Source organism: Amia ocellicauda, chromosome 23 (genome assembly GCF_036373705.1).
Source record: "Amia ocellicauda isolate fAmiCal2 chromosome 23, fAmiCal2.hap1, whole genome shotgun sequence".
Lineage (NCBI taxonomy): Eukaryota > Metazoa > Chordata > Actinopteri > Amiiformes > Amiidae > Amia > Amia ocellicauda.
The window spans coordinates 14765828-14793746 of record NC_089872.1 but is presented as its reverse complement, the minus strand read 5'-3'; the positions used below and the strand labels follow the sequence as shown (position 1 = coordinate 14793746).

Sequence of the window (27919 nt, the reverse complement as noted above, 5' to 3'; positions counted from 1 at the left end):
ATATGACAGTCAAATATTACGCACTGTTAGCTTATGAACTTGGAGCATGCCTACAAACAAAAAAGAAAAGAGAAAACCCCAATGCAGCTGTCACTCCCCTGCAAGAGCACAGATTTCCAGAAGCTGACACTTTATGACTTCTGGGTTTTTGCAGCCAACCCAAACGCACTGTACTCGGCATGTCATCTCAAATTAGCAGACATTGTCATTTTGATTCGGTCAATCAATGTATACAACATATGTGGTTGTTTACCATGCGCAAAGCAGCAGTTTGGCATCAGTGTCTTTGGCTGCAGGGGAACGATTAGTGGTTAAAACGCATGCCATAAAGATTAAATAACATGGAGGATCCACAAAGCAGAGAATACCCAAACTGGAAAATGTTCTGTATCCACATTTCTGGTAACTAGTCGTCCTAAGGACCTGGATATATATTTACATGTTTCTGGCTGGTTACTTTGATTTAGAGCAATTAGATCTATTACATGAATTTCACTGTAGGCAGAATCCAGATCACTGAAGAATTGTAAATTAAAGCCAGTTTGGACATATCTGCATCTTCCTGAAGGTTCATTTAAAAAGAAAAACAAAACTGGGGAAAATAAATCACAGTTGGCTCTGGTTCTAACCACTGCTCAGCTGTAGAGAGTCATAGCAAAGTCATGAAGGGCAGGGGAATCAAACTCGACTGAAAATATACAATCCGAAGACTAAAATCAACAAAACTGTTCCTTTAGTTCAACAGTGACGGTAACCCATGTCTTGCCATTTTTACTCAATACTTGCAGAATTAGTTTCTGCTTTGACAAAGACAGCTATAGGTGAATGAAGCGGACAAGAAAGCAAACAAATATTTTGGTCAACTTTTGAGTAACTTTTGATATCCCCCTTGGTGATATCTGAAGATACAAAAAATATATATAAATTATTTAATATTTGCGGATTGTGGTCTGGTCTGAAGATTTGCAAAAGAAACTGTGGAAAAGCTTTTTAATAATTTACATTTGGGACGTTGAGTGCATCAATACCGCAATTTGTTATCCTTCTCAGAAATATTATCATTAGAATAATTCCTAATCTTGAGTACTTTGATATTTTTGATAAATAATTCTCAAAAGAGACCTTTGCGTTGCTAACCACCCATTTGTGACAGGGGCTTTTTGTTCGCTGTTTGTGTTTAACTGTTATTGTAGCGATGAGAGGATTGAAATGTGATCATTTTCAGATAGATAACTCAGTGCATATCTAAATATTTGCAAGGATCATATTTCACTAATAAAATGTTCAAACTGAGCCAAAGGTTTCAAGGTTTCAGAAGAAGGTAACGCTGAATTATAGATCAACGCTGAAAATAGCATCTCACTTGGAGCGGCTTGTGAAATATTTAAATATTCTGTTTGCTGGCTTCTGTTGATGCTCCATTTAGTTTTTTCTTTTAAGGAGGTGCAATCTGCTAATGAGTGCTGCATCTGATTTGGATTGTATTTGGATTGTGGCTCTTCCTTAGAGCACTGTCTTGGAGAAAAAACCAAAACATTCAGATGAAGATGTTGTTTCTTATAAATGTGCTACATAGCTAAAAATGTTATAGAAACAAACACCAACCCCCCACCTTCCCCCATCCTCTCCAATCCTATGAGGGTAATGTGCATATTAGATGTTGGGGACAGGGAGTATTTGGTCTGGTAGGTTCTTCTGTATCTATGTTTTTGTTTTGTGAAACTATTCAAGCTGTTGATGATACACACCTAGTGAGACCATTTTTCCATTTTCAGTATGTGAGGCCTAGACTGGTGCTCAAAAATGTGATGAATATGAGAGCTCTATATGTGTTTCATTGTTAATTACTACAGTTTACTTTTTGGATCAGTGTGTGACTTTTGTACAATTCTATAACGTAGCTTTTTGTGTCACTGTGATGCCAGGACAGTTGTTCAGAGTTTTTCTTTGGTTAAGCACTCTCATTCTTTTTTTTTTTTTTTTTTTTAGTCAGTCATTCATAATCACATTTTTTGGTGGTCTTGTCTCATGGTTTTGATACTATTCAACCAATCTCATCCCTTTACCTTTTATGATTTACTTTATTTCTTTTCATGTAAATCAATCACTTTTTACTGCAAGGTGTCATACTGCAAGCAGCATTAAACAAGTTCTAAATATGTCACAATGTGCTATATTCGAAATATTTTTGCAGTGCAGTAGAAGCTTTGTTTTCTTTCCCTGCAATTCTTTAGAACAGGTGTATTTCTGAGAATCCAAGCTTAGCACAAAAGGTATTTGGGGACATTTGTTTTTGTTGAATATTTTTTTATATAGCCTACTTGTGGGAAAGTGGGCATCTGCAGCTTGGAGCTGATGTGAAGTTGTGCCCAGACTACCTTGAATTGTAGTTAATTATTCCCCGGTGTCCTTTCTGTGAAACCCTTGCCTATCTTACCTACTACAATTTACATATAAGGTTTAGATTTAGTATTTAAAAGTTCACGTTGTTAGCAAGTTCAGTTTCTCTTATTTTAAGCAACTATCTAGTCTTAGTGGAATCATTCCTTATCTGTACAGCATGTTATTTTTGTTATTTAGAAACCTGTAATTTTTTTCTTTAAAATTGGAAGACATCTTTTTAACCTTTAATCCTTATTCTTTAATCAGTTACTACTGATTGCCATTATATTATTATTTTATTATGTCTAGTTACACCAATTTACCTTTGTTCTTATTATGAATGAGAAATCAAATCTCACTGGCCAAGTCCAATACAACATGGATAATAATTAAGTTTTGAAAAACTACATTCCTTATGTTTAGTTGTACCAATTTTATGTAAAAGTATATTCTAAATAAACGATATATTTCAGTATCATTACACAATCTTCTTTATAAGAAAGCATGTTCAATATGGGTCATTCCACATCTGGTGAGCCAGTAGTCACATCTAATCAGCGCAGATTTTGAAATCGCTTAATGGAAGAGAATTAGGAAAAATCTAAAAATATTAACATTCAGCTGTTATTTCATATGAAGTTAAGCCGTGTAACAAGTGTTGCCCCTGACAGATGGACATAAGGGCTGAATATGGGTTGTGTAAAATAACAGATTTTTCTTAACACTTGGTGTACATACAGTCCACTTCATACAAACTGTTTTTTCCAATCTTATTTAAAAGATTTATTGTTGGTGACAGTGCCCGTTAATGCAGTGGTGCAAAAACAGACAACATCAGTTAACATCTGTAGTTCTCACCTGCTGTATAGTTATCAAAAGCTAAGTATGTTGTTTTAATGTTGTAGAGTGTAACTAGACTGAGTTGTGACTTATGAGTGAACATCAGAACTAAGGTAACTCCAAAAGCATAGCAGTTACACAGTAATGTTATAGTGCTGCAACTTTTAAAATGGTCAGATTGATTATTTCTTCTATTTGATCCTTTTTGAAGTAATTCTAGACTTGTTCTACAACTTGTTGCTTGTTCGCCATCCGCCATTTTGACAATCCAGCAAATACTCAACTAATATATTTTACACTCAACTATTCTTATTATTCGTTTATTTGAATACTGCAAAATAATTGTTGCAGTGCAGTTATTCTATAAAATATGTCTATTCTAACTCTGGTAAAAAAGTATATATTAATAACATATGGCACACCTTTGATTTAATCAATTCAGTGACCCAAGTCACATTAGTCTTGATCACAATTTAACTGATGAAATTGAAAACTATGCTGCCCATGAAGTATACACTAAGAACATCGGTTAAGGGCTAACTAATCTAATTAACAATCATAGCATATACATTCAGTAATTTATGATGGGTTTTATGAGGCCCTATCCTTCTGCTAAAGGTGACTTAATGCCTCACTAGTTAAGAATATCTGCAAACAATTATTGCATTCCGGTAAATGGATGTCCTGGGAAATGAAAACACAGCTTAATTATTTTAAGTCTGTACTCCACAATGATGACTTCTCTGTCTGGATCGAGAAGAAAGGATCTTATTGTTTATTTAGCCAATTACATTTTTTTTATACCAAATTAAGCGAATGTTCTTTCTTTCTTCCTTCATTATATAGCCATGGATTTTGTAAAGTTTGCCTTAACATATCACTACGGTTAACATAAACAGAACTTCATAAACAAAATGGTAATGCAAGGGAGTGAATTCACACCATCAAATCCAATCTCTCTCAATTCTGTATCTAACTTGCATCACCTAAAAATAACCCTTTTAAGAAGAGGGAGATAACTAGGTCACTCTCTCTGAGGAACAGTATTTCTCATCTTTACAATGAATATTAAAAAATAACCATCTTTTTAGAAGTAAAGATAAGCAATAGCTACATTATGAGTTTGCAGTGAATCAAATGGTATGGGATATTTAAAATGAGAGAGCGTTCATGTAATGGAAAATTGATGTATTTTTCCTGACGTTAATTAGTTGTCTGTGGCATTAATCGTTCAGAAAATAAATAATTAAGAGGGAAAGTGGAGTTCATTGATTGTCATTGATCAGAAGTGATTCAGAAAAAATGTTGCCCTGAGAGTAGGATTTGTCCGGATACCTAGAGTAAACTAAACTAATGTGGTGATGTATATAATTTGAATTTGATTTGAATAGTTTTGATGTGGAGGCACAATTATAAAATGGTGGAAACCTATTTTTTTAAACTACAAAAGGGGTCTTGTGTGTAGATTGTTCTCACAAATTGTAGACACCCTGCTTAACATTGAATTTCTTTAGGCAATGTGTGTATGGCATATTCACATTGAGCTATCTGTTCAGAGCCATTGTTATTCAGTCAGTTGTGGCAGAAAACCTTCAAACCATCTTATTATTCATGCTGCCATTTGATGCCGTAATCATCCTGCTGGTCAAGCAGTTGCGTGTATAATTTATATGCCTGGAGGGGAGAGAGGAAAGATCAGACCATGTGGTGTCGTTCTAAACTCCCAGATCTACAGAAACTCAGACACGGAAAAACAGGGATGCCAAGCAGGGACGGAAAGCTCCAGTCTTCCAGACACAGTCCCCTACTTTCCTTTCCATCTTAGATCTTTATTACTTAATTGACCAGGTCATTTTAACCATGTTCCTGCAACTGATTAATTAGTTGCTTATTTAAAGGTACTATCACTATAACCTCTATAAGGCAGGAGGCATCCATCACTGGCTGAGAGGTGGACAGTATCTGGTTCTTCATATTTATATATCCAAACACGGGGATATTAATGACTACAAATGCATTGTTTATTTGTTTTTTGTTTTTAACTTAAATAATGCAATAAAACAGAATGAGCTACAAAGCAGAGGTTGAGGAGAAGGGGAGGTTATAAAACAATCTTGAAAGATGAGCAGTCAGGCAGTATATTAATGAGGAAAGCATCTATATGAGAAAAATGATAGTCTGTCAGCATTGGTAGCACTGTACAGAGAGAATTGTGAAGCACTTTGAGACCGGAACAGCATGAAAGTTTAATGTCAGAGCTCTCAACCCCTCGGCTTGGATTTTTTTTTTTTTTTTTTTTTACTTTTTGATTGGTCCACGGTTACCAAGAAATATTTTAAAAATAAATAATGTAAATAGAAACATGGCTGATTCATATATCAGCACTTTAAAGACACCTATTGCAGTCTCTAAAAATATACATCCATGTGTTGTTTGTATCGATGCAATGATTGGTTTCTGTTCAATTCTGTAACACTAGCAACTTCAAAGTTTAAACCTCACCCAAAAACTGCTGCTGTGTGTGGGAGTGCGATATTCGGGTTGGCGAGATTCCTAGATAGAGAAACACAGAGGGGGGGGAAACTGCGATAGTTGAACTTTAAACAGTGGACTACGAAGACCGGGCCTATTAGATTGCATGATTTCTCCATTGCATGCTTTAATCCATGGCTTCGCCCTTCAGTGTAACCCTGAAAAGTAATTCATTGATGCTTAGCATGGGAAGAGGAAAGGCAGTGTAGCTTCTGCTCAGGATGCCATTCAGTTGTCTGCTAATTATTCAATGGTTTCTCAAACTGAATATGTGTTGCTCTATGTAGTGTAATATACTGCAGAGCTATAGAACCAAATTTGGAATGGTGAATTCTTTTTCTTTTTAAAATATTATACAGAACAGTGGATACATGTCACAGAGCGAGTAACAATGCTGTTCTTAAAATACATGATGCTGCTATTCTAGGGGTGGCAAGGAGGTGGCAGAGAGCGGGTGGGTGGGTACGGGGGAGGCTGTATATCAATCTGTGTCTCCGTCTCTCCTTCCAAGCAATGTAGTCTGCCAGCTGCCCGTCTTGTGCAGTTTTCTCAAGTGCTGTGATTACGAGGAGAGCCAGGCCCTTTGGGAAAGCCAACAACGTTTTTATATGCAGCCGCTAATGGCGGTGCATCCCATGCGTAAGACATGAGTGATGGAAGCACTCTGCTCGGGAAAAAAGGAAGCCCAGCAGCCTACTGATTTATTTTAAGTGCAGCCGAGGGTTGAGGGGGTGAGGTAGGACGATCTTATCCTGTATTTTGATGATCATTTTGTTGTTTTTCCTCCCCTCCCATCCTCCTTGTTGTACACCGGAGAATCGTATAGCAACATCGACTACATGGACCCCTTTTATATAACGAGAAAGTCTGTATAAGCATCGACCTTTACTAACAAAACAAAGATAGTAAGTTGCTTTGTTTTAAGATTCTCAGGTTCTGAAAAAATGTGTGTGTATGGGAACAGTGCATCAAATTGTCATGAACAAACCTCCGACTCTGAGAGATTGACCAGAGTCAGATGAGCTCTGGTTAGCAGTGTACCTTCCAGTTGAAGCTGACTGCTCTTCACAGAGATCCATGCAAGCAGAGGCGGCACTTCCTGCAGGCACCTTCTCCCGATCCACGCGCAGACAAAAGAACTGCAGAGAATCCTCTTGCTTTCTGTTGGCTTTACATCCTACAGGACTTGCCTCTGCACATTCATTGCCAAATAAAAGCCTCTTGGTAGTTGAGCATGTGGGGTTCAAACCTACACCGCCTGTCTTGTCCAAACAATGCCTCTGCACATTTCTGTGGAGGTCTCTGTGCCAAGTGTTTGTGATGGGGCTTTTTTTTTTTTTTTTTTTTTTTTACCTGAGGTGATTGTGAACCGTAAGCCATTCGCAAATAGTTGCGGGATTTAAATTTGGCAACGGCGGCTCCAGTCGCGGATGTGAGGGAATTCCACATTCCAGGGAGATGCTCATTAATGTGTTTATTGAATCATATTGATTTAAACAGATCTTTCCAAAGGGTAAGAATAGGATTTGATGGTTGAAGCTACTTGTTTTATTTTTAATTCATATGTTGGTAATGATAGGCAATGGGCAGATTTATGAGCTGTCTGCTTGCTCGAGCCCTTTACAGTAATTTTAGTGAGTAACTGAGCTCAAGCCCAGTCTGGAGTTAGGACTGAAGTTCTTGTATAACTACAAATATTATACCAATAATGATATTTCCAGAATGACCAATTCCAGATGTATCTAAAAGCTAAATAATTTTAGCTGGCAATATGCTGACAGGAGAACCTGTGGCAAACACCCTAATTAGGGTGATGGATTTTAATTAAACTTTTCTGCTGCAAAAGTGGGAGTCCATTAACATTAACAATTAACAATATAGCAAAACCATTTTATAATATTATATATATATATATATATATATATATATATATATATATATATATATATATATATATATATTTATTGTTATCACATATTAAAGACACCAGTGTACAGTGAGGTATTTATTTAGTCAGATAAATTATTTATTGTTTTGCTTAATATTATGTAACCACAAACATTTTCTCTTGTCTGATTTAATCAAATAACATAAGCAGTTAGACAATGTTTGTTGGATGCTAGATAGATATAAACATATGTATATTAACTGTGTAGTCTCTCTAAGGGTCCTTAAAACAGCAGCACTGAAGTCTTGTGCCTGTGTGCCATGTGAGATTGTGATGGGGTGGCAGGAGATAACCCTACCACTAAGCATCCGTGAGGTTCACAGTTTGGCTGTCCTGCACCCTGTTTTGCTGGTAAGAGACCGGTAGAGGGGAGTGTGAAGGGAAAGGACACAGTATTAATGAAGACATTGGAAAATAGGACAACAAGCTACATAATTAGCTCTAACTTTGACAAAAAGATAGATCCAGTTTGGGGGTGGGGGAGAACTGAGGACAGCACCAAGAGAATTATGAATCATAAATCTATTTAACCATAATGCCATTCTTAACTTCAGCTTTTCAAATGTATTTTTTAATTTATGTAGTTTTTTACATGTATACATCAAACACTGATGTAAAATAAGCTAAAAGCAACCCAACAGGGTGTTCACACTGGATGCAAGAAGAAACCCTTTTTTTTTTTTTTTTGAGAATTCTCAATCGGTATGTGGATGAGCAAAGTACCGTCCAATACCTTGACTGTGACCCTGAAGATCTTACATGGAGGATTCCCAGCTGAAGGTTATTGTGCTTCAGAACAGGAGTTTTTTTTAAAGTAATACATTTACAGAGTTGCCCATGAATAAAAAGCAATTGAGCGAATTGTGCTAAATGTTAATGAACATTGATATGTTATCAACCTTTTGCACTTGACATTCTGTTTCCTGGCTCTGAAGAACAGAAGTACGTGCACTTTAGTACTTATTGGCCGATCATCAACTAGTTATTCAGTTGTTAAGGTGCCGGTGTAAGTCACTGTTAAGGGTGAGATTTAAGTATTATATGCAGTGCCGTATCCACATGTTATGATGCACTCTGTTCTGGGTACAGCACACTACTGGTTTCCTGCCCTGAACTTTATCCTCTGACTGGACGGGTCCGGCTCTGGAAACCTATGCCATTTAATTTTGTATATTTATTAATTCTCTGCTGAATACCTGAGACACTATAGAAACTCCTTAAAAATGTAAAGTTGTGCTGGACTTTTTATGAGTTTGTACTAGTAGCCCTAATAAATGTGTACCGAAATGTATTTATTTACTCTTGTAGATGGTTATGATGCAAAACCAAATTCATTTTATATTTGCAGAAAAATCTAATAAGCAGCTGTAATGGATCCAATTTCTGCATATAACCTTGAATGATTTCAGCTGTCAAAAACACATCCCTTATATTATAAACCTGGGTCTATTTTATATCTAATATTTTTTTTCAATTCCTTTTTGTCTTTGTTGTAATACCGTCTCTCTGGGGATCAAGGGATCCGGAAGTGAAGCTTTTAAATGCCATAATATTGTCACAGGCTCCGATTCTATAGATTGCTGGAAGATGGAGAGATTCTGGAAAAGATTCACCTACAAAGGAGCTGAGACTCCTAAAGGGTAGACGTTGTGTCAGGCCGAGACGTGAATTTTAATTATGCACTGGTTATGAAACTATAAATGAGAGGAAGAAAGCAGCAAATTCACAGTTTCTGCAGTTATGGCTGGGAGACTAAAGATAGAGACTGAAGTATAGAACTAAAAACAAAAAATAGTGACTATCAGCTTTTTTATATAGGTGGGCATGGTAGTTACATAAAGTCTTAAAATGAGTGTTCTACCCTCGGGCTCAGTTTAGCCTTTTGTTCTGCCCACTCTTATTAGTAAGTGTTGAGTATTTTCAGGGCATTTTATTTTTATTTTTGATTCATGACTGCCCTTCAAGTTTAAAAAGCAAGTCGGGTTGAAGACAGTTCTGCTCTTTAATCAAAAAACAAAGAGAGATAATTATTATTTTTTTTAATGTAAAGAAAAACACCAGTCTACTGTACAGCCATATGGAAGCAGGCGGTGAGGGAATTTCAGATTCCCTGCGTTTGGCCTGCTGGCACTTCATCAATCTCTGGGCTTGAGCTGACTTTCCATCTGTCCGCCTTTTTCATATCAAATTGGAAAAAGAGTCCTGTCTCATGAACAGCTTTTTTAACAGCTTTTTTTAATGTGATACTAATTTTCTGTGTGAAATTATTATTATTAGTGACATGTTTTGTTTAAACCAGACTCTAACCATCTTCTCCTGTCGGGTGGTGTTTGCTTATCCACTGTCTAAAAGGTATAGTTCAATAACCTACAGTTTGGGTTCAGGGTTCTATATCTATATATAGATAGATAGATGGGTAGTGTGTGTGAGTGTGTGTGTATATATATATATATATATATATATATATATATATATATATATATATATATATATCACCATCAGTCTGTATTGATCCACTGCTGGATGAAGACCTCCCCAACATGTTCCCACTTGCTTCGATCTAAGCTTCTCTTTTCCATGTCACGCCTGCAAATAAAATGATTTTCTCGAATATGATTTCATCTTCCCATATTTTATGTGCTCGTCTTCTAGGTATTTTTTCATCTCTTGGTATCCATTCAATAGCTTCCTTTGTCCATCTTTGATCTGTTCTGCTTGTAGTGTGTCCATTTGCCATTTTATCATTTTCACTCTTTCAATAATGTCACAGATTTTGGTTTGTTCTTGGATCCATTCATTTATTTTTCTATCTGTTAGTCCACGCAGACATCTTTACATGCTCCTTTGTGTCGTCCGCAGTTTCTGAATCGTGTATATATATATTTATATGAATATAGAGATAGAAAACTTAAGTAATGGATGTACAAACACATATGTCGCTATTTTGAATGGCTCTTGAATTATGTAATATTGGATGAATCTGAAACTTGACATCTCACAGCTGTAACATTCTCGGCTCAGAAAAACAACCCTTAGGATTCTCGTTTCGAATTAAGCTCTTTGAGGAGATCCTCCACGTTATCTGTTTGGATATACACTCACCTAAAGGATTATTAGGAACACCTGTTCAATTTCTCATGAATGCAATTATCTAACCAACCAATCACATGGCAGTTGCTTCAATGCATTTAGGTCCTGGTCAAGACAATCTCCTGAACTCCAAACTGAATGTCTGAATGGGAAAGAAAGGTGATTTAAGCAATTTTGAGCGTGGCATGGTTGTTGGTGCCAGACGGGCCGGTCTGAGTATTTCACAATCTGCTCAGTTACTGGGATTTTCATGCACAACCATTTCTAGGGTTTACAAAGAATGGTGTGAAAAGGGAAAAACATCCAGTATGCGGCAGTCCTGTGGGCGAAAATGCCTTGTTGATGCTAGAGGTCAGAGGAGAATGGGCCGACTGATTCAAGCTGATAGAAGAGCAACTTTGACTGAAATAACCACTCGTTACAACCGAGGTATGCAGCAAAGCATTTGTGAAGCCACAACACGTACAACCTTGAGGCGGATGGGCTACAACAGCAGAAGACCCCACCGGGTACCACTCATCTCCACTACAAATAGGAAAAAGAGGCTACAATTTGCACAAGCTCACCAAAATTGGACAGTTGAAGACTGGAAAAATGTTGCCTGGTCTGATGAGTCTCAATTTCTGTTGAGTCAGAACTTGGCGTAAACAGAATGAGAACATGGATCCATCATGCCTTGTTACCACTGTGCAGGCTGGTGGTGGTGGTGTAATGGTGTGGGGGATGTTTTCTTGGCACACTTTAGGCCCCTTAGTGCCAATTGGGCATCGTTTAAATGCCACGGCCTACCTGAGCATTGTTTCTGACCATGTCCATCCCTTTATGACCACCATGTACCCATCCTCTGATGGCTACTTCCAGCAGGATAATGCACCATGTCACAAAGGTCCAATCATTTCAAATTGGTTTCTTGAACATGACAATGAGTTCACTGTACTAAACTGGCCCCCACAGTCACCAGATCTCAACCCAATAGAGCATCTTTGGGAAGTGGTGGAACGGGAGCTTCGTGCCCTGGATGTGCATCCCACAAATCTCCATCAACTGCAAGATGCTATCCTATCAATATGGGCCAACATTTCTAAAGAATGCTTTCAGCACCTTGTTGAATCAATGCCACGTAGAATTAAGGCAGTTCTGAAGGCAAAAGGGGGTCAAACACAGCATTAGTATGGTGTTCCTAATAATCCTTTAGGTGAGTGTATACTTTGTTTTAATTTTTGTCACATGAACAGAATTGACTGTTTGTATTGATAATGACAACATGAAGGTGACAGTTCAAATATTAATTCACACATATAACTCATGCACCCAGTAGTATGTAAAAAAATAAATAGCTGCAAGCCATATCCTGGATTCTGACAGTGTATACACGCACACATTATTTCTTGATCGATTGATTGATTTACAAAATGTATTTGTGTCATATTTCCTTTGTAGGAGAAATGGTGCTGTTCAGAATAACACTATCTGATTTATTTGAGCCAACAAACACACGCTGTCTAGCCCGCATGTAGCCTTTTTACCCTTTGATTCTGATTTGATTCTGAGTTATGATGTCACAGTTAGTTTCTGTGGACGTGTAAGTTTTTTTTTTCCCTGTTTGCTCAGTTTTTGATGCCATATTTAATAAATGTTTTAGGGTTTGAGCATCACATTTGCTATCCCAACACAGTGTCTGTGTTGCCACGGATACCCCCGATATATTCCAAGAATAGTTAGAGCTTGCACCTTGCAAAACGAATAATAATAATAACCATCACATTTATATATGTCAATACACTCTTATTCCATGTATAAATGTGTATGAAGTCAAGTCCTACCCAGGGTGAGCAATCATCATCAGAATCATTATGCATATTTCTTTTTTTTGCCACGGGATAGCTTTGCATGGCAGCTGTCATTGGTATCCTGGTTTTGGACGGATAATATTTAATAAGATTATGCAATGCGTATTTGGAATAAATATAGATAGAAAGTAAATATCTAAAATTCTATAGAAACCTATAAGGGGACAGAGAGACCAAGAAACAGACTGATAGTAAAAGATAATAAATAGGAATTTTACAGACCTTTGGTTGCTCTCAGCAACAGCACAGTATGTATCTGCTGTATTCCAACTGGTCACTACAGATGACTGAACTTGATTTTATCTCGAAATGTGGAACTGTCATTCACACATTTTTTCCAGTGTAACACGTTGTGTTCATCTGACTTTTTTCTTTTTTTGCAAGTACTGACAACACCGGGGAATTATTTTTAACTAATGTCACGATTTTACTTTTTTCGGCACTGATTTTATAGCATATATATCATTCTAAGGAGTGTTTCATTGTATTATGAATATTTCTGTTGTGCTGAGGATTTCACACAAACTTTAAGTATGAAGTGTACATGTATATTCAAACATAATGGAAATAAAAGCACTTTTATTTCTGACAAATCTATAAATTAGACCTTTAAGCATCACTGTTTGAATAGAGGAGTAATTTTTCATGAGGTATAGGGCCTTTCAGGTCTTAAAACCACTGGAACTTGTAGCTATTTACCTGTCTGCAGTATCTCTCACTGATTTAAAGTTGAACATCATTCATTTTTATCTGTCACAGATTGTAGAGTGTTTCTGTGAAATGCGACTGTAGTTGTAGTTTGTCATATTTATCACTGCACCAAGACGTCTTGAACACTTTTTCCTGTGGAAATTGAGTTGCTCTTACTTAAAGATGCCGATCTCAATCTTTTATTAACCTTACATATTCTAATGTCTTTATTTTCTCCTGCTATCAGCAAATCGAGGCCACAGCAGTTTTACGTAACATGTCTGTAAAAAGAACAAACAACTTGCCTCATCCATCACTGGTAGAAATAGGGAAAGAGACAGTGTTTCATTAAAAATATTCAAAACATTGAGTCAACAATTTCGGCTGTGTATCAGTTTCATTATTAATAGATTAGGTGTTTTCATTTAAAGCGAGTTATGATAAAAGAAACAAGTATTTCTCAATGGAAAGAGCTTGCATGCATCTTACTAGGACTGAGGATTCATTTCATTTAAATACATGAATATTGGCCTGAATTATACATTAGTTGTTTTTAAAAGACACTTCGTACACTTGTTCATCCACACAATGCTTTGTTTACAACTTCAGAGCTTGGCCACTGCCCTGAGTCTTGGTGACCTAGAAATTGTGTTCACTACTGTTATTCCTCAGAGGATAAAGTAGGTCTCTTCTTCTCTAATCTACTTTAATCTGCAGCTATCCAGTAGCAGTTTCCCTTCAGTCTTCCTTTTACAGTGGATTCACAGTTTAAAGATAAGAAATACTACACAACTCTTATGGACCTATCTCTCATATCCCAACTGAGAGTAATTGTTTTTCCCTGCTAGGATTTGTCAGTTTTTGTATTATTTTTCTGGCAGAATTTAAAAGCAGTGATGCTAATGAAGAACAAGAATGGAAGAATGCATTAGGCAGTGTCTGTTGAGAGCAAACTTTCCATCCTTAATGCGATACTTAATAGGTGGCTAGTTGTTTACAGTGTTTTTGAAATTATTTATAAAGTTATATTATATAAAGTCACAAACTAGTTGTTCACTTGCCTACTCTAATTCAGACATTACACTGGAAAGCCACCAAGAGCTCTTGACACAATTAGCATAATATAGAGCTTGTTTTGGTTATGGAATTGTTCCTCTCTCTCTCCCTCTCTCTGTTGTTCATGCTTGCTTTCAGAATTCGGTGGTTTTGCATTGCTACTTCAATAACTAGTCTGAGATCAGTGGATGTCACTGGTGAAATCACACTGTTCTCTATCGAGCCACATGAAAGAACTGCTTTGCAAAAGTTGTGTTTTGAATCTCGATAAACTTTTCTAAAAAAAAAAAACCTTCACAAATAAATAAATAAATTGCTGTCTTAATTTGAATTGTTTCTTATGCTTTTGTAGAAATCTGGAAGCTTTTAAAAAAAACAGGTCAGTAGCTTCTTTGAAAATGTCACTGCTTCCAAATTACAGCAATGGGATCTGGATTTTTGCAAAAGTGGCAATCCTTCCAAGATGGTGTTTGAAGATAACCAAGAAGTAAAAAATGTGCAACTACTGCACCAAAATTCAGGTTAATGTACATTTGAAACAATGTAAGCATTCCTTGTTTGTTACCTTATGTGAATTAGGCTGGACTGCATTGACCATCCCTTGTGTGCAGGGCGCTAGGGACGCAGTGGTGTGTCTTTGTTCCTGCAGATGGATATTTGAAGGTTAAAATAAAAGTTTTGTATGCATTCTTACACTGCTGCACAGAATTGTGGTAACGGGAAGTCAGCTGATGAACAGAAATAGTAATCCCTCATTGTGGCATATTTATGGAGGTGTTAATTAAAAGCACACACTATGCAGGGTTGCACCGTGTCTTCTGACAGTTCTGAATCGAGCTGCAGCGAGGTGTGTACATCAGGAGCTGGGATTTCTCATGTAGATACTGTACATTAAAGATCTGAGAGAATTTTAATTAAAGTTCTTTTTTTTTCTATCCATAACTTAGAATAACCCTCTACTTTTACGAAAAGTCACCAATGGCACCCACGGTGCTGTATTGTAAATGTCATCTCGGTGCACAGGAGGGTGTAGTTTACAGAGGTATTTGTGTTTTTCAATTCTCATGGATCTCTGCTAGACAGTCACACACATTCAACACGCATGTTTGGTCTAATTGAATCTCAAATGGCGTCAAAGATGATGTTGGGTTAGTGTAATCCTGTTTATAATGAGCCCCTGAGACTGATGGTAAAAGCCAGCCGCATTCTCATGTAGGGTTTTTGTTCGTGGCATAATAGGGGCATTTCTTGGTATTCTGTATTCTGTACCTGTCCCGTGGGAAGGATGTGGGTGTCGCATGACGTACTTAGTGTTGAATTCCAAAGAGTTTTCTGGGATTTCTGAAGCAACATCTTAATAAGGTATTCTCCTATGAGACGCGTTTCACTGGAGGATCATCTTCGGATGTCGTGAACCAAAAAAAAAACAACATTTAAAAAGTAACAGGAACACGATGCAATTTTAGATCTAGCGTCGTGTTCACTGCAGAAAAACATATTTAGACTCCAATTTTCACTTCTAAATAGCTTTAAATTTTGTGATTTTGCTTGGTACACGTGCTTCTCCCATTTCATTCAGAGATGCCAATGCATTAATTAGGGCTATGGCTGTCAAGGACAGTGTAAGACGTTTTGACAGAAGGAAGTTTTTCCTTAATCTAATTTTACAATCTTTTATTTTGGGCAGGGGATGGGAGTGATTGTGTTATTTTTGTTTTCAATTGGGTTTTTAATTCTTGGATATGAAGCACAGCCTGAGAATTTAGAAGCATAGCATCCTTTAATTTATTTAAATGAATCTGGTGCTGTGATTTTATGACATCATAAGAAGGGCCTTATAAAAATGTGATGTCTGTGGGTCTTTTTCCAAGACACTAAATTCTCACCTAAGGACAAAATGAAGATAATTTCAGGAGCTACTTCACATAAACCCCATTCACACTGAAACTATTGCCAGCATTTTGCCGGCATTTTGTTGCCGGCAAGGTCTGTTTGAATGGGTCAAGGCAAGGGTCCTAGTCTAATTGCTGTCAATTTGCCGTCAACGTGTCTGTATGAATGGAGCAGGAAAATTATTGCCGGCAAATTCAGCGTCAAGTCCTTGCGTGTCGACGCAGTGCGTCAGCTAACTGCCGTAACCAATCAGAATAGGGGCGCATTTGTGCGACCACAGCACGACAAGATTAAGCCACCTTTGAACAAGAACTTGTGACCGTAACGAGAAAGGGACCGGGTTGTTAGAAATGGTGGAGGTTGAAAATAATTTAGTCGCAGCAGTGTTATTGATTGATTCAACAGATTGTTGTATGTAATGCTAACTATTGTCACACGTCAGAAGTTATGTACCAATAAATAATACAAAATTATCTCTATACTGGGAAACGTGTTACTCCCTCACACTGGGTTTGTTTCAAATTAAATCAGTTCAGTTTGTTTTCTTGGAAACAATGTATCAGTGTACTCGCCATTCACATTTGCCTTGTGTGCTCAGTTCGTAACTCGGGTTTGTTTTTGTGATTCACTCTGTGTTTTCTCAGGACTCGGATCATATTGCAATAATCAAGTGAGCTTGGTTCCTTTTGTATTAATAAAACACCAGATATTTACATTTTTCATGATTAATGCATATAAGAAATGGTAGCATAATGCGAACAATAACAAATACATATGACTACATTGTATTGTTTACTGTATATTTCCTATACATGTGTGTAAATTGTAAATTGCATTATGCTTTGAACTGTACTGTTTTGCACTTTGTATTGCTCTTATTTGTAAATTGCCCTGGATTAGGGCGTCTGCCAATAAATAAATAATAATGACGGCAATAACGTTACTACATACAGTCTAATACATTTGACTACTTCTGATACATTAATACATGGGTGTGTTCACGTTGTGCAGAATGTGTGCACATCTGACCAGCAAAGCAATTCATTTTCATAATCTTATGACAACAGTCTGAATAGTGACCGCAACCAACTGTTTAGACATTATAGTTTCATAATCAGGTTAAAGATATGTATAGTCCTGTCCATTTAAAACTGGGCTGTAATGTTCCTTTGCGATTTTGGATTAAAATCATCTAGAGACTAAAATCATTGGTCTTCAGTAGAAGTCTGCAGTCTCGTGGCTGAGTTCAGACGGCTTGTTTTGAAACGTGATTAATGAGCTGCCATTTTTTCAAACAGGAAGCAGTATTAGGTTTTTGGAGATATCCCAAAAGGACAGCTATAATTGGGGACTGTCCTGGCAGACTCCTAATAAATGTTTTTCTGATGAGATGTAAACATTTTGTAGGACACCCCTCCCTCAGAGAGCCTGTTCCATTACACTCCAAGTAACTAGAGTTTCATCTCCCTATGTATTAGCAGTCAATAGAGAATGTGGGAAACATATGTGGGCCCCAATGTAGTCACCCATTCTCACGAAGGGTGTTTTGTTTTCAAATGTGACTGCCTGCTGTCCCACCACTTCGTGATGGCCTTCCCTGATCATTGTTAGCAAACGAGCACAGCTATAATTTTGCTGATTCATTTTGCAACTCCTTACTGGAATTGGTGCATCCTTTTACAAATAATTACTATTTTATTTACATAATACTTTATTAATGTACATGATCCTTTCTAATGCTTTAAGCCTGTATCAGCACTATGCTGTGTTGTGTAACGCGGTCTTGATGAACTGATTCTCTAAGGTGGCTGCTGTGTCTTTAGTGTACAGAATGAACAAGGCTTGTGACAGCTATTGAGTGTCAGAGCATTACCACATGCTTGGGCACAGAGGAGGGATATCAGGAGGTGATCTCAGTGAGGCTAAATTCCTACTGAAGGAAAGGCACAGGGCTTGCCAGCAGTTAGTAGCCAAGAGAGGCTCAGTTTTCAGACTGCTGCTGCTACCATATGCCACCACACAGTATGAACAGAGGCCGAGAGAAGGGAAGTGCTTATGTAAGTGGAAGAAGCCTCCAAAGCAGACCAGGTTGGACAAGCATGGCGCTGATAGTAAGGACCGGGAATGTGTTTATCCCTTGACCTAGAGCCCTTCTGGACAGAATTGTTCATTTTAGGGCAGTGCTACTGGTGTATTTAGTGGAAGGGATACAAGGAGGACCGTAAACCTCCAGTTTGACGCTGTAGTTCATTATATTCTGGAGCGGCTGGCCGATGTTGGCAGGCGGGAATGTAAAACAAATTAGACTTATTTTTCAAATTGAACTCGGTACACTAAAATATTAAGATTGTGACATTGCTTGACAATTTATTTATTTATTTCCCCGCAGCTACTGACAGTATAGTTATCTTTATTAAACTGCTGCTGTGCAGAACAAAAGACCAGTGAAGAAAGTAAAATTAAAAATATAGAAACTGGCATCTGGATCCATTGTGCCTGGCACGTAAACTGCAAAAGCTTTTAGTTTTTAAACTGTGTGCAATCATTCCAGTGACTGCTAGCAGGCAGACAACCTGAGGAAACGTGGTTTGGCTGAGATCTTGCCTTTTCTGTAGATCTGGGCTTGAATCAACAGTCTCCGAGACACCTGACTCACCTGGCTACACATCGCTGCATTGCAGTTTATCTGGCTTGGCCAATGAAGACCCATATGGCTCACAATTTATTTGTTAGTGAAATGGTTTATATTTTAGGACAATTAATTTGTCTGACCTGATGCAATTCTCTGTATGAGATTGTGAGGTTAATGCAAAAAAAATGATAACATTCTTTACATTTCCCATTAGGAGTACTGTGGTTTAGGATGCATTTTTATATAGCTTAAAGGAAAAAATATAAACTTGGAGTGGGAAGGCCACAGCTGTTATAACTGATGTCATGTGCTTTACGGTGATAAATTCTCTTGCAAACAGTTCCAGATCGTGTTTACCTAGATAAGTTTGGTTGTTGATCATCAAAGCTTTCCCAGACATTTAGTATGAGTACAGGGCAAATCTTTTTAATTACTGCAATGAGCACATCTGAGCATACCAGACTGGAACCCTTTAAAAAACATATCTAATAAGAAAAATGTGATTATACAGAATGTGGTGGTATTCAGCTGAAAGTTAATTAGAAGAAACCATACAAGTGGACTGATGTCAGTGCGTAAGTTATTGGGGTCACGATGAAATCCAATCAAGGGGTTTAGTCATTAGGACATCAAATTTTAGATTATCATGCTATCATTCTATAGATCCTCAATTTTAACAAAAAGTGGGCTTGTAATTGTATTGTGACAGCGACAGTTTAACATATAGGCTATAAGCTCAATGCCACAGAGTTACAATGCCATACTTCCATTTTCAGCAGCTAGATTGCATACTAGTTGTTTTAGGTTTGCATTGCACATGATAAATCTACAGTTGAAACCGATGTACCTTGAAGTATTTTCTATATCGTTAAATTCACCATGACTGGAAAAGTAAATGATTGAGCAAAAATTTGCTGCATTTCCTTTAGGTGCTGTAAATATTATATACAGGGGTTCAATAACAATGCTAAGAGAAAATATCTTCACAGCTGATATCAAGGGTACCATATGGCATTCTCTGCTTTTGTTGGTATCACTTTATTGCATGCAAAAGATACTCCTGGCATCTTTTCCATTTGTCTATTATTTTGATCTTTCAGCGAAGCACTTAAGTGACACTTCTTTAACTGTTTCTGACTTCAATTTTAAAATTCTGGGAAAAATCTCAATTTTCTCTTTTTTGTTCTGTTGCATTTCGACTTGGCCAATTATCGCTCCCATTTTTTACCCATCAAAGTACAATAGGTAATTAATGTGCTACCTAATTCACTGCTACAATCCCCACATCCGCCTGGGAGAGATTAAGACAATATACACATGTGCTCTGAAATGCGCATTGTCAAGCAAATCTTTTCTTTTTGCAGAGAGCATTGCTTTCATGTCAGATGGAGGACTGACAGTCATTACTGATAAAAGCCAGGCGTTGCAGGCAGCTGACAACTGATTGGCTTAGTCAACTGCAACCCATCCAACCCCGCAAGGGCTTGGACAACTTTTTACCATCTCCTGTCATTAAACTTGTCACGTAAAATACACTTTGTATGCATGTGTGTGTATAGAACAAGACAGGTGCAGCAAGAACAATGTAGGCCTATACCAGAGCCATTGACAACAGTTACCACATGCCAACTACCCTTCTGATTCAATAATGATAACTATAAAATATTGTCAAGCTTTTCATAATAAAAAGTCAAACCATAATAATAATAGTGATTAATACCTGTACATTAATAATAAATTGATACATTCAGTCCGTTAACTCTGAGATCCATTGAATAGGTGGTCTGTTAAACGGAGGGTTTACTGTACTCTATTAACTAATGGTGTGTATGATAGCATAGATTATATTTTATTATGTGAATTTATGGAGTGAATCTCATTAAACAGAAGCACTTAACAACAACTAAACAAGAAATATGAATAGTCTGAAACAGGTTCATAAATGTCAACCTAGGAAGATTTAAACAGGGAGGTCCTTAATGGCGAATTAGAATTGATGAATAGAGTCAATCGTGCAGATATCAGAGGTTAATTGAGTTCTGAAGATGACTTGTTTATCAAGGTTTGGCCTTTTTAATTTTTGTTGGCTTGTGAATGAAGGACATTGGTTGATGCATTGATGCTGTGCTAATACATTTCCTAGACATTGCTTTCTAAGTAGTTGTTGAACATGTGCATATGTGCAAGAGAGCTTTCTCTCCATCTATCTGATAGTTTAAATAAATACACAATGAAGAAATGCTCATGTTTTATTTTTATTTCCCAGTTATTATTTTTTAATAATTTCCTTTAACACATCTGTTGAAGAATGGAGTTGGTTACATTTTAAGACCCTTGTGCGGTCTCTTAAGACCATTTAATTGCAGTATTCATTATCCTTATGTGCTTTATATGTAGTTTTAAAATGTCCTGATTTTAATTCTTGCTGGTATACCTGTATTTGAAGCTGTGATTGGCAGGTTTATCAGTTTAAAACATGGGAGATTACATACTGGTAAAATCTGAGCAGGAATGGCTTTGTTTAAAACACAAGGCATAATTTCCTTCTCAACACCTGATTTGGATGCCTTTTTGTGGGCATCATTATCAGTAAAAGACTCATTAAGCTATGGAGAAAAAACTATTGAACTTGACTACAATTAATAGCTTTGTTGTACATTTAATTATGATACCACATTGGCCCATAAACATTTTAAAGGCAGGTTGAGGAACACCAAATAAGAAAAAAAAAAATGCAGAACTCTTAATGGTTACATGAAAGTGCTTCTTGATTTCTTTTAAATAGACAGTCGGCTAGTTTTTAATTATGCACCGAAGGCTCTTCAACTGTACCATGTTTATATTTGTTTTGCATCTCCTTTTTTCCCCTGATATTAAAATATTTGGAATTCCAAATGGCAATTAAAATAATGTTTATGAATGTAATAAATAACACTATAACTCGGTTAATTATTCCAGATTTTACATTAAACTAGTACTATGTGCATCTTAAATTTGCAGCAGCTGTTAATTTACATAGTTTATTTTATGTATTGTTGTGTAAATTATATTGATCCATCAATTTTTGTAATGTAAACTTCAGGATCACTTTTCAATGCTCACATTAAACAGGAAATGGTCGACGCGTCAACAGCTTAGTGTCACACCAAACAAATATATATATGACAGTATATCTAGTTTCCTCTTAATAATTGGTCATGTGGCTTGTTATATTTCATTGCTTTTGTTGAGAATATATTATTGCTGTTGAACATTCCCAAGGCAGTGTCACCTCTCCAAGTAAGGGCAGGAACTGTGTCCACAGCTTTAAAGGAACTTGACTGTTAGAATTATTTGCTAATGGGCTTTTTTATCACAGAAACTTGGCAGGTATCGTTGAGTGGGCTTTTAACTTGGAAAATACTTTTTTTGAATGTGTTGTGAGACTAGTTTACTTAGGCTCGCTTAGATAATAATGAATTCTGACATTTCCAGGTTAAATTACCCTCTTGCGTTTATGAAGGCAGAACATTAATAAATCCATTTGAGAATTTACATCCAGATGGACTATATTTTATCAGCAGCATGTGCACCCTTTCCTTTCGGAACTGCATGACAATACTGCTTTTAGTACTGAGGAAAATATAGCATGAACATTTTCTTCTTGTACAGTATATCTGCTAAACTGTTTTTGAGCTCCAGTTTCCCCCTCTTTCAGTACTAGGTTCTCAGTTATGCCTCAAATGTAGTTTTCATCTGCGGTCATTTCCTTTTATACTTGAAAATCATGACGGTAATTGATACAGCTCGTAGATTATAGAGTATTATACTGTTAATTCTCTTTTCAGTTGCATAGGAATTCAGAAACTTACAAGCGTATGTCTAGCTTCTTAACAGTCTAAAATGGACACCTCTTAAACAAGTACCTGCTATCATAACAAAGTGTTAGTTTTCTTTGGGTACCAGACCTTTTTGAAGCACATTGAACAGTGGAGGGCATGGTGTGCATACACAGACGGTAGTCTGTTTGTAAGACATTTTCGATATCCTCCTTCCAGTGGTAATTAAAACTGCAGCCTACCTTAATTGTGAGAAATTTTATGCTAATGCTTTATTCCTTTGTGAATGTTTCGTCTTCATTCGAAATGATCAGATGCCAGTTTGAGTAGACACTGCAGTTAATTTGCATTTCACAAAAGGTTATTTTTACACAAGGAAAACCTACAGGGGTAATAATGATTCTTCTCAGTGTCTTAAAAATTTTCTTTCCCCCATGTCTGCAGACTGCGTACAAATCTTTTATTTCTGTTGGTGGAGGTTAACCACCAAGCCTAATTATTTTTTTCAGCTTTAACACTTTTCCAAATAACATCTGTTTTTACGGTGGACCTCTATTACACAATGATAGCTAACTGATATTACTTTGAATGGAGCACCTGTTAACACTGTATCAACTTTAAATTAGATTATGTCACTGTCAGCAGCAGATAAGTAAATTAGTGAAGAAATTGGCTCTGGCCTGTTTTTATGATTGTTTTTTGTCAGGAGATGGAACAAACAGCTCAGTTACACCACCTTACCATGTATCATGTATACTTTTTGGAAGGGAATTGTCATAATAATTTAATTAGCCTAATTTATCTTATTGTTCTCCCCACCCTTGCTACTCCATTTTTCATTTCAAAAGTATTTTATTAACTAAGATGCATCTTTTGAGGGGTATAACAATCGCCTTGAGTAATGTTGTAATGCTTTTATGGTTATAATACTTTGTTGGTTATACAAGTGGCCATTTAGTGTATCTGAAAGTGTTATAAGATGATAATTTGAACTTGAAATATGATTAAACTAACAGGTGTGACTGATTAAAAGATGTGTGTGTGTGTGTTGAGGAATACCACAACTGATCACTTACAAGCAAATCTCTCCCACTTCCTATTAGAAGATTGCACCAACAATTTGAAAGCTATAAAGAACAAGTGCGCAAGATTGGAGAAGATGCCCGGAGGTACCAAGGAGAGCACAAGGATGATGCTCCCACCTGTGGAATCTGCCGCAAAACCAAGTTTGCCGACGGCTGCGGCCACATATGCTCCTACTGCCAGACCAAATTCTGTGCCCGCTGTGGAGGCCGTGTCTCCCTGCGCTCCAACAACGTGAGTATCTCTGCTACTTCAGCGCCTAATTCACTCTTCTTGTTTCTCAGACCCATGTGTAATGAGTTATGTTGCGTGATTTTCTCTGCGTGTTTGCTGTACAGTGGGGAAAAAGTGCCTCATAACATGTTACAATGTATTCTTGGATGTAGTTATAAAATGGGGTGTATACAGTAAACATTAATAACTTTCAACAACTTAGTTGTTATTAGGTCACATTACACAACCTACAGGTGTAATGATTTGTAAATGATATGATGTGACAGTGTACTGGTCCCTCCCTCCTTTGGTTTCCTGCAGGTTTTCATCAGCTGCATAGGTCCATGACAAAATGCTCTTAACAGCATTGGAAAACATATTCAGAACATAGCTGAGATAGCTGAGCAGAATGGATGCAAGGTATCTGCTAAAGTAAACCAGAACAGGCAGACGTCCTCTGACTCCATTAAATTGGTTGACTAGAAAAAAAACATAATTTCTTAAACATCACCTGATTTTCCCAAAGTCTGTCTCGCTCTGAAGAATGCTTCTGCATATTTCACTTTTGGGAAAAAAGTGGACCTGCATTTTAATGTATTTATTTATTTATTTATTTATTTGCCACGTGTAATTTCGGATTGTTTACGGGAGACTTCACAGGGAAGCTGGGCCTCCCAGGCTAACGTTTTCTTTTCAAGAGATAATTGATAGAGGGCGCTGGGCCGCGGTGCCGGGTGCCTAATGTCAAGACAGGGCTGTTCTGTGGGAGTACGAGTGGTGGTAATTGGGGTAGTCAGCTCGTGGTGTGATGGGGAGGTCATGGCAGGCCAAAGGGATGTGACAGGGAGCTTGAGAAGAAAAGAAGGATATAGTTGGTGCTAATCGAGGGTATTTAAAAAGTGTTTGATAAAGACAAGGCACGTCTCCAGGGAGTTGGCTGTTAAGACCAATGCTGTCACATTATATCTATCGTTGCACATCATGAGTGGTGTGTGTGTGTGTGTATGTGTATATATATATACATATATATATATGTATATGTATATGTGTATATATATGTATGTGTATATATATGTATATGTTTATATATGTGTGTGTGTGTGTGTGTGTGTGTGTGTGTGTGTGTTACACATTGTTACAGTCCAAGCACTAATTGTACAGCTTTAGGTGGTAGATATATTAAAAGTAGGGCATGTAAAGATAGTTTGCAGACATGCAATTTTTATCCTATCGTGTGTTAACTTTAAAATCATGACATACAAATAATACAAGAACATGGATTTGATGGCGATACAGGATACAGTACTGTAGGTGTGTCACAGAAGAAACCTGTTTTTAATAAGATGTCGCAAATATCCTTCTTCAGTTTTCCCATTGTCATCTTCTGTAACATTTAATTCTGATTGAAAACATGAACAAAATCGGATTTGCAACCAACAATTACTGTCTTTTGTTGTTTGTGCCAAGCGATTTTAAATTCAACTAACTTTTTTTTAATGTCCTGTGTACAATACACTTTAGCTAGACAATCATGACAGTTTGGGATTTTTTTTATGCCCTGCTTGCTTGCTTAGTTGTCTGAAATACTGCTGCCAAAATAGATTTCAGTAAAAGCCTCATTTTGTCCTCGCTTCCCTGCAAATGCAAACTTCACTTAAAAGGAGATTTTCTTCATGGAAAAGAAATAAACATCCTTAAAGTAAGTTCTTAGATGCTGTCACCAAGTTAACATTTATAAAGCACATATTCACATATAGGTGACAGATATATATATATATATATATATATATATATATATATATATATATTACTAGACCTATATATATATATTTAGAATTACTGATTAGAATCAATCCTTGATTAGCAAAGGGTAATGAGGAATTATGAGAGCAAAACACATCCCTGTGTTGAGGGTAACTTTTTTAAACAGTGCAGCATACATGTCATGTAGGTAAATACCTCAAAAGTTGACCCCCACTTCGTGCTCAATATTTAATTGCTCCCCTCGGAGATTGCTGCTGTGGAACCTGTTGGTTTAATTAGTATTTATTCGTAATGAGTCTAGAAAGGTAAAGTCAACAGCCTGAAAACCATTGAAGTGTTCATTATTGAAAAGGGTAAGAGACATCAAAGGGGGAAAATGAACTGTCAATTGAACTTTTTTATTAAGCATGGCCTTATGCAATAGAATACAGTACTTGAATGGTCAAACGCTTACGTAATGAAAAATACATCAACCTATTAATCATTTTGAACAGAATGTTTGGCACATGCATTTTGTGATAATATTTTTTTTTTTCTTTACACTTTCCCACATACTTCTATTTGTTATTATTATTATTTTGAATTTAGCACTTCAGTCTTTTGATGACTATGGAACATTGTTGTACATTTTGGTGTGAAATAATAAAATACATACAGAAACATACATAAGTGTGAGACAATGCCAGGCCACTCCCCATCAAAGAATGTCTGGGTATTAATTCACTAAATGGGTAAACATTTCAGCTATTTGGACAGTGAAATTAGTAAACACAATCCGGTCACTTTCAATGAATGAGTTCAACCTAAACTGCGGAATGCTAAAATCTTCTCACCTGTAATCAAGGGTTATATTTCCCTTTCTCCTGTATTCCTACATATAAAGAGATGGCAAATGGCCTTTCTGTGCAGCCTTCTACAATTTGGACTTCCCTGTTCCTTAAGGAGGGTCTGCCACACTGTAATCTCGGTGTGTGAAATGCAGAGGTTGGCAGCTGTTCGGCACAGTGAGCAGCGCTTCCATGCGGTGAGCCGGTCTCCCTGCTGGGTCGTAATGAGAGAGCAGAGGCCAGGCCTGGGCTGCTCTGCTCCCGAGGTTGTCTTTCTTGCTCCCTGGGCAGCAGCCTCGCCCCCCCGGGAGAGTTTAACAGGCTCTGGAGTTGTCCCGCGCTGGCGCAGCCCCTGCATGCTGTTCCGCAAGCTGCTCCAGTTCCGTTGCGCCCAGCCGTGCCCATTTCTGAACCGTGGGGCAGCCGGAGCCCCGCAATGGGTGCTTTGACACCACACACCACATTCATGATGGAACAAATCATTTAAAAAAGAAGAGAAAACCACAAATGTCCACCCATTAAAAAAAGTAAAAGACCACTGCATACACGGATGCACATTCAGGGGAGAGCGCTCTGCAGTGGGGGCTCAAAAAGCAGTGATTCACCGAAAGAAGCTTTTCCTTGTTAAGCATTTAGATTTGGAGTGGTAAAAGGATTAAGTTGGGGGGTGGAGGTTTGTGCAATCCCACAACAACAACAAAGTATCATATTTTTTGTATAATTAGTTTGTAAATTGTGCTATTTTCAATCGGTTTCTGAAATATGTGTTGACTGTCTTCCATTTGGGTTCTAGAAGTGAAAATCCTTGTAGTAATGCTGGTGGGAAGAGTAATAATTGGATTAGAATGTGTGCAGTTCAATTGAGAGAGATGTATATATATATATCTCATTATATATGTGTGTTTGTGTATGTGTATATGTATTTGTGTGTGTGTATGTGTATGTATATATATATATATATATATATATATGTATATGTATGTATGTATATATATATATATATGTATATTGTTCGCCCACTCTGCTACTCCAATGCCCAGATATTCTCTTTTACAGTTATATAACAGATATTATTTTTCTCTTTTTACTTTGGATACTGTAACTTTCTTTAAAGAAAGACACTAGGTGCTGACAGTGTTTCTTGTCTAGGTTTAGGATATAAATAAATGACCTATGAATGCCTTTGTGTTGTGATTTAACTGACATTTCAGTTTTAGTTCCTTTGATTGAGTGATTTGTATGTAATGAAAATTTCATATCAGCTAATGAATAATTAAATGTCTGTATTGGGAAATACAATT

The 27919-nt window shown here is 37.0% G+C and overlaps 1 protein-coding gene across 5 annotated transcripts in view; it reads left to right on the top strand.

Annotated features, from left to right (window-relative positions):
* Positions 1-27919, top strand: part of LOC136719360 (regulating synaptic membrane exocytosis protein 1) — a 106287-nt gene that overhangs the window by 13404 nt on the left and 64964 nt on the right. For all 5 annotated transcript variants that reach the window (XM_066697280.1, XM_066697279.1, XM_066697278.1 and 2 more), the window contains exon 2: positions 23835-24048. In XM_066697280.1, coding sequence (XP_066553377.1) covers positions 23835-24048 — 214 coding nt within the window. The remainder of the gene's footprint in view (positions 1-23834; positions 24049-27919) is intronic.